Below are 13458 nucleotides of genomic sequence, written 5' to 3'. Positions count from 1 at the left end.
GCGTGCATCTGGACGGCTCAGTGACGGTGGGTTGTCAGGAATTTTTATTTTATTGTCTTGTGCTATATTTTTGCGTATGCATAAGGTATTCGTGCAAAAGAAGTCCGCCAGAGCGGCGGTTCTCCTGACACTTCCAAATATGAACTGAAAGCGCAGGATGTGTTGTTCTCTTTTTACAACAAATCTGTAAAAAAGAAAGAGATTCTTCTCTGATTTCGTTTTGAACCCGTTCGGCGTTACAGTAAGGAAAGGCACCAATCCGAAACTTCGCGCGCAACTACGCCTCAAACAGCTTCGCTGACCGTATCCACTTCTGTAAGATAGGATGGCTGCTCACTTCTTTTTCGCACTGATTCATTTACTCAGCTTGGCGCATGCGTCGACAGATCCACGTGCCTGGGCCATATTATTTTCCTCTCCCGGCCCTGCGTGTTTACCAATCAGTTCTCGAAGAAATGGATCTTTCAAGGGTAAATACACGAGCGAGCCTGCCTGTCCGCCCTGATCGAATAGCACTGCGCTTGATGTGAAGGTCGAGTGCAAAGTCGTCTAGGTTTCTCGTGGACGTCGCATTGCTGCTACGAACAGTACCACACCAGGAGAACCCCCCCCCCCCCCCCCTCTCTCTCTCTCTCTCTCTCTCTCTCTATCTCTCTCTCTCTCTCTCTCTCTCTCTCTCTCTCTCTCTCTCTCTCTCTCTCTCCTCTCTCTCTCTCTCTCTCTCTACCAATAAAAATTGTATTACAAAATTAACGGCAAATACACCTTGATTGCCATTCGACAATACATCTTCTTCATGAGCGTATTGACCGCGACGCAGTCCCAGCTATGAATGTATACTGTGTTACAAAATTAATGAAAAATACACTTTTAATTGCAATTTGTCGATACATTTTATTCACGAGCGTATTTACCGCCCAGCGAGTGCAATACAAAAACACATTTTTTTTTTCTGATTTGCGAGTGCAGCGTTCTTCTGAAGTAATTATCTTAATGGGATTTGGAAGGACAAAGGTTTTATCCCAGCAGTCAAATATGGGGCTGTATGTTCCACGGCGTCTTTGTGATGCGGCTAGGATCGATGGCTTAGAAGCGGTGGCGTCGTGTTATTTGTATTGAAACTGCGACTGATTGCTACTCGTGATACCTACTGATAAAGCTTCCCACATTTATGTAGTCGTTTGAGTAGCCCGACGTCATATAATTTGCTTGGAGATCCGATAAAACACGAATCGAAGCCGCGTTTTGTAAACATGCTTTTTTTCGTAGAAACCCATGTGTGGACTTAAGGCGGGGATTTCAAATTGTTCATACCTCGACGGTTGCCCATCAAGAGAAGCAAATGTAACTCCACGTAACGATAAAGTCGTTTTAGCGGGCAATTGCACTAAGATTATTTCCCATTATACGTTAGGTTTTTAGGTATACCTATTCATTCACGAGAAAGTCGGTTTTGCCGCGAAGCATAGTCTGCCAACGGACTCTGACAGGGAGAAATCACGAGGGGATAGCCATGCACAGATACGCTGAAAAAATAAAAATACTGGGCCATCTCCACTGACGCGAAACCTGGGGAGGGGCGAAGCATGCGGTGTATAAGCGTATTCTTGGCGCCGTTCTTGCCAACAGAAATGAAATGGGGTGCGAAGGGCAGAGGGGGGAGGGGGGAGGGTAATAGAGCTTTGCTGTAAAAGTCATGTGTATTTGAAGCACGAAGCGTTCCAGCGCGAGGCGTAAACGAGTGCCCCGGGGTTTTTTTAGTACCGTGACTACATGAAACAACGGCGACGATGACGACATGAGACGCCGACAGCCCGAGCACCTAAGGGTCCTTGTCCCTAAAAAATGGTTAGGTTATGTTTAGTTTTGGCTAAGCAGGTTAGGTTAGGTTAGACTAGGTTGGGCTAGGTCAAGTTGATTTGAGTTGGTGGGGTGAAGTTAGGTTATGTTAGGTACCGCTGGAACGGTGTTTTCGGGTACCTGGTGCTGCAGAATAAAAATTTTAGAACATTTGGACAGGTTAGGTTAGTTTAAGGGTAAGATGAGGGTTAGGGTTAAGTTTGGGTTAAGAGGCTATTTTTCGGCTCGCAATCCAGCAGAACGACTTTGAGACAGACACTCCCCACTGCATCACAGTTTCGAAGAAGGCCAGTGTTTCTTATTTCGCACTCGTATGTATACAATACGTTGTACTGGCGTTGTACAAACGCCACAAGAGATGAACAGACGGAATCGGGGGACGTGACGAAACAGCGCTAAAAGACGTAGACTTGGAAGTCACAAACACAGCGCTGCGTTTGTGTCTCCTGAGTCTACGTCCTGTTCCTAACACTGTATCCTAGCTTTTCACAATCTACCAACCAGCCTACTTGCTCCATATTCCGAAAGAAATCGTGCTGTTGAAACAGGGTTCTTTGTATTTTTACTGCAGTAGTTGATGTGATATTTTTTGAGTTACCCCTGCTCATAGGCAATCCTGCCTCAATTTCTCCGCTCGGCACGACTGGGAAGACAGGGAAGTGTTCGGCCCCCTCTGACTTCGTTGAATGCTCCGTTCTACGATGTCTGTCGAGCCGCTGCTCCGGCACGCATACCTGTAGGCGCCTGGCACAATTTGATCGACGCGGGCGCCCGAACTCCGCGGAAAGCATGGCTGAAAGCCACGACTTTATATCTTGCTCCGTGGCCACGACTACGCGCCATGCCTTCCGCCCTCCGCCTTTCCCATCGCCGATATCCTCTGCACAGGCCTCGCGCTCAATAAAACCCGCCTTACGTTCCCCCACGCAAGATGGCGCCACAGCAGCGCCGCGAGATCGCGCCTCTCCGCACGCGTTAACGCAGCGCTGCGTCGGCCAGCGCTGGCAGCGCTAGAGTCGGCGCTAACCGCACTCCGACAGTGTCAAGCGGCCAGAGCAGCAGTCCCGGAAGGAATACGCGCCTATCGAGACCGGCCCGTCACCACCTAGAGCGCTGGAAAGTGTCCTTCCGCGATGCGTCAGATAGCACTCGTTTCGGTCGGCAGCCCCCAAGGGCCTGCACTTTACCCTCTGCTGTTCCGCTCGTAACAGCTAGCGGCAAACGCGCGCTTCGCGCGTCGTGCGGCGATAACGACGCGCGGATCGGTGGCGTCGGTGCACTGCTCGGCGCTGTGCTTCCCGCATCTGCAGTGAGCCGGTGGCGTCGCGGCGACGATGGCAGCAGCAAAGGAAACCGAAGCGTTTCAGGACGCCAAGGATGACACCGAGACGGAGGTAGGAACCGTGCACTCTGAGATAACGTGCCGTGTAAGACAAAAGGTGGTTTCCTTATCATTGAACGTCACTAAAGACACTGCGTTCCTTTGTTTCCGTTCTTCTTTATTTCATTTTTAGAAAGTCATCGAGATAGTGTATGTGGACATACATTTAACTGCATGCAGCACGTTGGTTTACACTTTTATGAGACCTGGTTAGCACAACTCACGACGTCCAGCCGCGGTGATTCTGAAGCGAAAGTCTGCGTTCTCTTAATACGTGGCGTAAAAGTGCTACGCGAGCATCTCCAGAGTAAATTAATGAAAGAAAAAAAAAGATTCCGTCAAAAACTATACGTACAAAACTCGTGGTGTATCCTCGAAACGTACTTTTTCTTCGTTCACCAAACAGGCGAACTCTTTGGCTGGCGTGACCGTCCGCTAGATTTGGTGACCTCGTCACTGCCGGTCGTGGTTCATTTGTTTTCAAGGCGGGGAGCTTCGCACGCGGCTTCTTCGCGGAGCTTTACGGTATGCGGAGACGATCCGAATGAATCGTCAAAACGGAAGCAAAAGCGCTTGGGCACGCGTTGATCGAGCGGCCTTGACTCGCTTGCTAGCGACTGACGGTGCTCCCTCGCCGTCGGTGACAGGTAGGCTCGGAACTCGTTACATTTTTTTCTATCCCGTACCATGAACGGAATGAAGTGAGCTCAGCAAACGTAATGTTACATAATAGAGAAAGAAAAGAAACAATTCAACGCGTGCAAAAAAAAAAAAAACTGCTGTGGCCTACCTTGTTCTTAATTAAACAAGGAGTTTTTAATTTTTTACTTCGTCTCCAATAAACATTTTTAACCACCATCGCTATTATTATCACGTGTTTGCTATTGCATATTGTTTTTTTACGTCAGGTCATTTCCTGAAGCGTCGGAAATATTTTTCATCTGGGAGAGCGAAAAAAATAGCACCGTAGTTATTATTATTATTATTATTATTATTATTATTATTATTATTATTATTATTATTATTATTATTATTATTATTATTATTATTATTATTATTATTATTATTATTGTTGTTGTTGTTGTTGTTGTTTTTGTTGTTGTGTTATCTGCTTTTCTTGAGGACTCGTGCATGCGCAGCGTTGCAGATGACTAGACTGAATAAATAAGCCCAATCGCCAACATAAAACCAAATAAAATCCAATCAATTTTTTATCCAACATCACAGATGTTGGAGAGCACTCAAAAATCCAGGTAGTGTCTTGGACTCATTTAATTCCGCTGTAAAGCACACGGGCTGTAGGGAACGTTATAAGTAAGAAAAGAAACATTTCCAACTATGTAACACTGCTCCGCTCCATAACAACTTTAGCTGCTGAATGCCCCCCCCCCCCCTTTTTTTTTTGTTCATCCGCCTTTTTTATGTGCCGTGCCGTGTTCAGCAAATTGATTTTTCCGCAGTTACTTCGCGTTTATTTTGTGCACAGCGCTGGTTATTCATAGCGCGCCCAGGGCTTCGACCAGCTTCGGCCCTAATTGGGAGCGGGCAAGGCGCTTGCGATGCGTAAGAAATGCGTGGCGTGCACATTGGGATCCGCCCTTACTTGCTGCCTCGGCACTAGCTATAAACTAGTAGCTTATTACGCCCGTATCACCCTCGCGCAGGCCGTAAACAAAACGTAATAACTCCCTTCGAAGGGTGAACGGCTGTTGCCTTGGCGACGTCTTTGTGATTGCGTTCTTTACTACCCACATGTCGACATCGACAGCAAAAAAAAAAAAAAAAAAAGGTAAACGACGAAAAAGTGATCCGCCATACGACCGCGATTTTCGAAGCCGCCCTAGATATTCCATGACCGCCGCGACGTTTCGACCTTGTCGTCATTTCTACAAGAAAAGAAAAGGAGAGATGGAATATTAAGAAATGTGCACATCCTGTGCAAATGGCTATGAAGTTCAAATGTAAATATGACGGGAGAGGGAGGGTTTTTCTTTCTTGCTGGGAAACTGGGGGAAGCGGTGGCAAGAGGAGAAAGGGTAATGAGGTGTGGAGGTATCAGTGTATGCGTGTGCCGCTGAAATGTATTTTCGTACATAAAAAGCGACGTCGCAAGTTAGTATGACTATGTCAGTCGTCACCGAGTAATGCGCACTCGCATATTTTTCGACTCTTCTGGTACTGGTACCAGTACCGCCGTGCGTGAGGCTAGCAAGCAATAGAGAGGTATAGCAGAGCGGAAAACCGGTCCCGGTACGGTACCCGGTAGGCGAACCGGCGCTACTCCACGTGCGCAGACGCGGAAAAACGCGCATGCGCGCATGCGCACGTGTACCAGGTACCGTAGCGGTACCGGTTCTCCGCTATGCTATAACTCTCTGTTGTGAGAGAAGCGACACCCAAGGGAGGCTCCGCAGCCACCAGTCGACCACTTCTCGTGATCGGCGCCTTTCCTTTTTCCGCCGCAGAAGACTTTTGATTTGTGGTCAACGGCTGTGCCATCGCATCCGGCAACGAATAATATTCGCTTTGTCGAGTCAACGCCAGTCGACTGAGTGACTGCTCAAGAGACCGCGTGCGCTACTCCCCACTTTCTGAACCGTTATTCTCCTAGTTTCATATTTCTGTCCCTTCACCTTCCTTCCCAGTGAAGGAAGGCTTAACGGGCTGAACCCTCCTGCCTGTGCCTTTATTAGCTGATGCTTCGGGGACGCTTCTTTTTCTTCAATTTTATTTAATGCTGCTTTCTGATGCAGCGCTCATTACTTTTTGTTTCAATGCTTTATATGTACGGCACAGGATTTTAAACGTACATGGCTACAAATGTTTTCATTACACTTAAATCTTGTTAAATAACTGTTCTTATCGGACCAATAACAGGAATTTTCTCATCAGACAAGAACCACCGCCGTCGTACAAAACATTCGCACCTGAGCACGCGGTATTGTATCTCACATTAAATGCTGCATTGACGAGCAGGATTTGCCGCATACCGTACCGCCAGCCGACCGTTTTCTACTACAATTTTCATTTGAAGTTACCCGGGGCGAGGCCAAGTGTGTGGAACTCTAAAGGCGAAACCGCAAATCTGGCTTCTTGGTACGGCGTGCTCCCCGACATTGGGATACCTAATTATCTGTAGAATAATTCATTAATTGCGATGGCGTGAGGCCTAGCTTCCATAGTGAGCCACACATAACCAGACATTGAGACGCACCAGTGGACAAAACAGGCGTCGCCGTGAAATTAATTCGCGGATCGTGTGATGAAAGAAAATAGGCGGGCTTTACGAACAATTTGAGCAGCGGGGCTGTTTAATCCTTTCGTGTCACCGTGGAGCGCTACCAAAAACTCCACCCAGCCGAGCGCACGTGACCGTGCGCCTCGTGAGGAGCACCCGGCGTCGTCCAGGCTTGCGCGTGGGCTTGCGCCATGTGAGGAGCTCGCAAAAAAATACCAAGAACAAATATCGAGCGCACATGAGCGTGTGCCCCGTGAGGAGCGCCCGGCGTCGGCCAGCTCGACATTCGGGAACACTCTGCCCTGCGTTCGTGGCGTGATCTCTCGCGTGTTCTTCTCCTCGCCAGTTCACGTGCGTTCGCGCCTCAATTGGGGAGCACAGACGCCGAGTTCTCGCTACAGACACCGAGTTCGCGACGCTGGTTGCCTCGGGTTCTATAGCGCATGCTAACGTGGTCCAGTTTGAAAGACATTTGAAAGTCTGCGGACTTTTTAAAACGACCCGGGCCTGCCAGTCACGGAGAACTTTCAGCGGCAAGTTCGGAAATAAATGTGGGGTGCGACAGCCGGGTCTCTGATGAAGGGCGAGGGGCCGCCAGCTCTGCTGCTTCTTCAGCCTTGCACAACTAGTGCAAGCTGCGCCATTTTTTTTTTTGTTGTGAAACGTTCGTTCGTCCTTCGAGAAACAGCCTGTTCCGTCACACTTGGAGCACTGCAAAAGAGCTAGCAGCCTTTGCAGACGGTGAACTTGTTGACTTTAGATAACTTAAAACTACTTGCAGCGGCGAAAACCGGGATCGCCGTTCATGCAACTCTCACCGCTCTAATGGCGTCAATGATAACTGGTAAAAGGGGTAGGTTACACCGGATGCTGCTGTCAAGCGTACAGCGTAAAATCATTTACAGCCTTAAGGGGAATTTTTCACTCTCCATAACAAACACCTTAGCAAGAACAGAAGGAAACACCCTTTTAAAGGGCGTATAGTATAACTGACACCCTCACATCCTAGCAACAGCGCAAGAAAACTCTTTTACGGGTGTTTTGTCGTTTATACACCCTGTAAAAGGGTGTATAACCGACAAAACATCCTTTAAAAGGGTGTTTTTTTTGCCGGGTTGTGAGGGTGTCAGTTTCGACAAACTCCCTTGAAGGGTGTAAATCAGTTTACAGTATAGGCACACTTGGGTGTTTGGGACGGGCATTTTAATACGCGTTCACGTTTGCATAAACTAGACCTTATGGTGGCTTGTGATCATGTGAGCAGTTGTTGATGTTGATGGCCGTCGGTGTTGGTGTAAAGTGGTTTTCGTGTACACTGGAGATTATCAAGTGCTTTCGTCGACTGCAGATTGAATTTTTGCAGGCTGCCAATTTGTGTGCATTAGATACGTATATTAACGTATATTAGCAGATTAGCTATCAGATTGTCTAGCGGGTTAGATTAACTAACAGCAAACGACGCAGCGCCGGAGAGACGCCAGTCGCTGGCTTTCCGCTATAAAGAGACCAGGCGCGAAAGGGAGACTTGTCCTTCGCGGTTGACTCCACAGATTGCGTGCGAGCCCCCAGCGGACGGATCGTTATTTGGGCGGACAGGAATAGGGGCTCCGCTGACGATCTCCGCCCCCGAAGAAGAGAGACGAAAAAAAAAAGAAAAACGGTTCACGGTTAATTTTCCTCTCGGACGAACTGGAAGGAGGATGCAGTATGATTGCAGGTTATCGTTCATACACGCACAAACGTACGCACGCGTTACTCCATCCGTTAACGCGAGTGAGGACCGAATGATTGGCTTTCTTAACCAAGAAATGCAATTGAATCCCTCGTGGATCTTCTACGGGCCTCGTGGCTTTTTAACAGGCCACCGACGGGGTGTCACGTCCCACTGGCTGTCTTCCCCTTTCCCTCCGCTTACAAATTCTAAACCTCCCCTATAGTCTACATTCTTCTTCTCACTCCTTTATCCCTCCTCTCTACTTCCACTTCATTTTCAACATTCTCTTTTTTCCGTCGTACGCAAGTTCCTCTCCAACAAATTCTCTAGAGCGGTTCGTAGCCGGTACGTTACATGCGCTACGTTTCAGAAAATTCCCTTCGCATTTCTTGATTTGAACTTGGCGCCAAATTCGTGGTGGTGATGATGATGACGGTGATAATGGCGACGATGACGGTGATGATGACGATTACGACGTGTCAATATCCGTACGTCTTTGATGAACGCCTACCATGTGTGTCGCGAAGCGGTAGTAGCAGCATACCCTAGCCAGCAACGATTGAGACATCTATTCGATCGCTTCTCCGCCCCTGACTCTAATAATATTTCTTTTGTTTTCGCTGCACACGACATCTTCGTGCGCTCCGAATGCATAAATGGTGCCACAAATCATTTGCTTCCGTTACGACCCCGTACATTTTATAAAAAAGACCCCAGTGCAAACAACGTTATGTATTGTTTTTTTTTTTTGTGAGTAAAAAATGGTGGAGTGGTGAAACAAGTACCTCTGCCGTTTCTGTTTTCAGTTCATAAGAAAGGCATGCGTCACGCGGCGTCGCTTTGTGCTCGGCTTATTGAAATGTAAAGAAAAGATAATGATCCGTTACCAGCATCGCAATTATTCATGACGCACAATTCAGGCATATCGCAGAAAACGAAATAAGAAAGGAAAGAAACAGGAAATGAAGTTGTACAGTAATGAGCTAAAAACTTGAAAAAAAAAAAAGAGAAATAATGCAGAGCTCTTCCACTACCCATAGATGGAAAACCAGCGAAGCTGTATTAGTGGGTAACTTCCTTGAGTTATGCGTGGTGACTTACTGCATTGATTTAACGAAAACACATCCACACAAGTTCCTCATACTTAATTTTGAATTAGTTCGCATATAATTTTTGTTTCGGGATGGTTTCGATTAAGCAAGAGTAATTACAGCCGTTTTCAGCTACCGCTTACTGCAGCGACCGTGTATTGACAGCACACGTCTAACGCTTATAACTTCACTGCAAGCTAACTACCCCGTTAAAACGAACTCCGAGGAACCGCGAAAATTTGGTCGTACAGTAAAAGCTCGTTAACTCAAGCTCGAAGGGGACCATAAAATTGTCCGAATTAAGCGGAGTCCGAATTAGCGAGCGGGCGTTAGATTGAATGGACATCGCGCCACCCTGTGCGCGCAGAGCACAAAGAATTAGGCGCTACTACACGTTTGTGGCAGGTGATTTCGTAAATAATGTCCGTAATGTTGACATAACGTTCAAGACAACAACGTAGAGCGCGGGCTACGCTGTTGTTTTTCAGCTTCGTTGTTTTGCATCTCCAGTAAGTTTGGTTTGGTTTGGATTTGCAATAATCACTCTGGGCCACTTTCTTCGGTGAGGAGCGGTGGAAACCACGGATCCCAGTTCGAATTAACCGTTCTGAATACCGACGGGTTCGAATTATCGGGAGTTTTCCCCCATTGAAATATACAGGGCTGTTCCGGGACCACGACGTCAGCTCGAATTAACTGTAAGTTCGAATTAACTGAGTTCGAATCACCGAGCTTTTACTGTACTGTCAGAAACTTGTGGGTAATTCGCCAGTTGTGCCTGGTGCATAACCAGTTCCCACGGTGAGGTACCAACTAGCTCGCATCGACACATTAAATCACCACGAGGTTTCTAGCTTTACTGGACAAGGCCAGCTGCCCCTGCGCTTTTCCCATCACCGTCTGCATCGTTTGACGGGGGTAACACCCGGCCTTCACATGCTTATCCCTTTCAAACCTTTCCGTTACGGTAGCGCTGCTCGACTTCATGTTAGAATATCCCGAAATGATTACCACGCTATCATCTCCCACGTGCTGCTCTTTACTGGTACCCTGCTTTCCGGCTAGTTTGGCGAGCCTATCCTGCAGCCCGTGGGAGTAGCTGTTGCCTTTCGTACCCGCTTCCCCGTGTGTCAGCTCGGTGCAGGCCTCCGCTACGTTGCATGGGCCCAAGTGTTCGCCATTTGTTGGCGATATGACGCTTCTTTCAAGCTTCCTCTCAGCTGCTTCTAACTTTCCCTCAACGTCGCGTTCGTTACTTAGCGCTGCCTCCATTTCTGCAACCTGCGTAGCTAACCCCGAGTTTTCCGTTTCTACGCGTTCTAGTCGCTACACCACTAAGCATAAACGACACGTACCTGCCCCTTCGTCTGCCTCGCCGCCATTCCGGTGAAACTCCTCTGGATCTACTTGCCGCGGGCAGCTACCACACTGTACCAGCTTTCTGCGCATGTTCGTCATCTCGGCTGTAAATCCGACACAACGAGAAAGAACCGTGCAGGCAAACACTCAGCTTCGGCTGCCCTCCGCTGTCTTGGTCGTTTCACTCTCCTTCACTGCAGAAACACGCTGTTGTCGGAGCACACAAAAAAATAAAAGAATAGAACACGACCGCAGTGCTGAATACCGTAAGTACTGCCCGGAAGGAACTTCACCTGAAGCGCCTTCACCGGCGATCGCTTGTAGCTCGCCTTGTCGTCGTAGCTCGCACCTTGACGATACGCCGTGGGGCGAGCTACGACGACAAGGCGAGCAGCTAAAGTGTTAAAAGACGTCTCCTTCTTAACTATAAGCGGCGAGTGACTCGTTTGGCGGACCAGCAGTGAGGGGAAGGGGGGGGAGGTGCCGTTCAGCACCGTCACGGTTTTCGATACGGGATGTCGCTCGCGCGTTTCCCAACTGCGAAGTAATTAGAGATCGCAACGGAATGGGGAGCTTCCGCCGCGGAGGACCTTGAAGAACGAGGCCTAGGCTCCTCAGCTTTCGCTAGGCCTTTTTTTCCCTCTCGTTATACGTTCTTTTATCTGCGCTCTCTGCCATTTCTCGCTTGCCGCTTCTCGTTTGCGTAACCCGAGGTGAGCGGAAGACTGATTGCTACGGCAGAGCTGCAAGCGATATGGTAGGGTACGGGTGAGATATCTTTTGTCTCTCTTTGATTGCTTCACGGCCGTGGCTTAAGAAGAAAAACACAAAAAAAAGAAAGAAAGAAACATCGTTCCGGCAACTAGAGCTCGTCTTTTTACTATGCTACTTGAGACTTTGCCACCTCTTTGTCTTTGCGTTCGTTCTTCCGGGGTTGCCTAACAGGGCGAAGTCAAGTACGGAAATAGCGAATAATTAAATGATTGAAGTGCCAGTGCACGTCGTCCAGACGAGTGCCTCCGCTTATCTTTTTTTTTTTTTTTCCACCGCCACGTCTGCCCAGCGAGAAACCTTTTCTTTGTATATCCACGTTGCAGGCAGCGATAAAAAAACTGAGTCAATGCCAGCCCCGTTTCCGCTGATACTTTCGTGAACTAATTTCCATACAACGAGTGTAAAGTTTTCTTTTATAGATTCGTTAAGCCTTACACTTCGCTGTACCTGTAATTCAGTATTCAGGTCTGAGTGTATTCATTTTTATTATTACATTCGTGAGACCTGGTTATCGAGTCTACTTTCTTCTAGGTCGGTAGATTTAACCAACCGTCGGCATCATCGTCTGCCACTAACAGGGTCACCCCTCCCATGTACGGTGTTTCGGATCCCAAGAACCTGCGTAGAAAGTAACGGAACCATCTTAAACAAACAATGAAGACAACGTGCAACCTGTCCGACATACCCACCCTTAGAGAGAGATAGGGAAATAATGATTTATTAGAGAGTTTAGGTCCAACCTAAAAATAAAAACTAGCTACTGCGAACTTTGGAGCAATTAAAAGATACAACTCCCCAACTCTATTCTGACAATGAAAGACGTCGTTCTACTTCCCCCCCCCCCCAAAAAAAAAGAAAAAGAAAAAAAAAGAAACAAAGATATGTACTATTGTTGGGCGTTCAAATTTCCCGCACACAACGTCGCAAGTGAGGTCATTAGGGGGAAGGTCGAAAATGAGCGAGCACGTTAACTACACGAGCCTTACAGGGACGTGACCAACGGAATGAAAGGTACCCCGACATCCACTGGCGGTAGCTCCTGTCGGCAGTCGCTAATCGCGCTTATAAGCTTCCCTGTGGAGTCACCGGGGTATTGCGAAAAAAGTGCTGGTGAGTTGTCGATCTTTCACGTGTTTTTTTATCATCCGGCTTCGTTGTGTGAAGTTTGCGTTATATTAGTTGTACAGGAAAGTTTCGCGCGGAGCTCTATAATTATTCAGTCATCGGTGTCTCACTCCACCCACGTGCTCCCCTCTCTTCTTCTTCTTCTTCTTCTTCTTCTTCTTCTTCTTCTTCCTTCTTCTTCTTCTTCTTTCTTCTTTCTTCTCCTCCTCCTCCTCCTCCTCCTCCTCCTCCTCCTCCTCCTTCTTCTTCTTCTTCTTAACCATCATCGTCGTCGTCGTCGTCGTCATTCTGTCATCACCACCTCTATTACTGCCTAAAAGGGGTTATGAAGACAAAATACATGTTTGGTTCATTAGAAACACTGCTTTATCCCGATAACAATACTGCCAGTTGTATCGCGAACTTAGTAGAAATAATGGAGACAATAAAGAAAACGCACAGGGCAGTGCCGACTCCCTTGCCGCTTTCCGGCAACTTTTCTATGACGTCACAAATTCTTGTTTGTGTGATTGGCGGCCGCCGGCGGCCGGAAATTCCTTTTGATCGCATCACTTAAATTCCAAAGTGTAGTTAACAGACTTAAAAATTTGTTTTTAGCGCTGGCCCACATGACGTCACTCCTGCCCGTAACCCGTCCCTTTAGCGCGAAATTTGAAATTTTTTTAGTACTTGCGTTTTTTCGGTTAAAAAACGTCTTTAGTGGTTGGGATGAGAGATGAGTGACGTACTGAAGCCGAGTTCTTTCAGATTAAAGGGGCCATGCAGACAAAATACAAGGTTAATTTATTCGAAAGATTTCGTGTTTTATAGTGCCCCCAGCGCTTGTCCGGCAGTAAACGATGCCGTACTCACTGAGAAATTAATCAATTTAGGTTGAAATTTTCATTCTCCCGCCAAATCGTGTGTTTTCGTGACG

At 47.6% G+C, this 13458-nt stretch overlaps 2 protein-coding genes across 3 annotated transcripts in view; one reads left to right on the top strand and one right to left on the bottom strand.

The window, feature by feature from the left end:
- Positions 1-11068, bottom strand: part of LOC144163267 (receptor-type tyrosine-protein phosphatase T-like) — a 197181-nt gene extending 186113 nt beyond the window's left edge. Inside the window, exon 1 of one of the 2 annotated variants that reach the window (XR_013320874.1) lies at positions 10640-11068. Coding sequence is in view for 1 of the 2 variants with exons in the window: in XM_077694146.1 (XP_077550272.1) it covers positions 10640-10742 (103 nt within the window). In the remaining variant the exon portion in view is untranslated. The remainder of the gene's footprint in view (positions 1-10639) is intronic. The other variant, XM_077694146.1, reaches the window with a different exon arrangement.
- The window catches only part of LOC144163268 (tetratricopeptide repeat protein 39B-like), a 76648-nt gene continuing 66034 nt past the window's right edge, over positions 2845-13458 (top strand). Inside the window, exon 1 of the mRNA XM_077694148.1 lies at positions 2845-3254. Coding sequence (XP_077550274.1) covers positions 3195-3254 — 60 coding nt within the window. The 5' untranslated portion in view covers positions 2845-3194. The remainder of the gene's footprint in view (positions 3255-13458) is intronic.

This window comes from Haemaphysalis longicornis, unplaced genomic scaffold, assembly GCF_048455015.1.
Source record: "Haemaphysalis longicornis isolate Haplotype H1 unplaced genomic scaffold, Haemaphysalis longicornis Haplotype H1 scaffold_12, whole genome shotgun sequence".
Taxonomy (NCBI): Eukaryota; Metazoa; Arthropoda; class Arachnida; order Ixodida; family Ixodidae; genus Haemaphysalis; species Haemaphysalis longicornis.
Note: the sequence above shows the minus strand (reverse complement) of the source record. Positions and strands in the feature narration are given on the sequence as shown.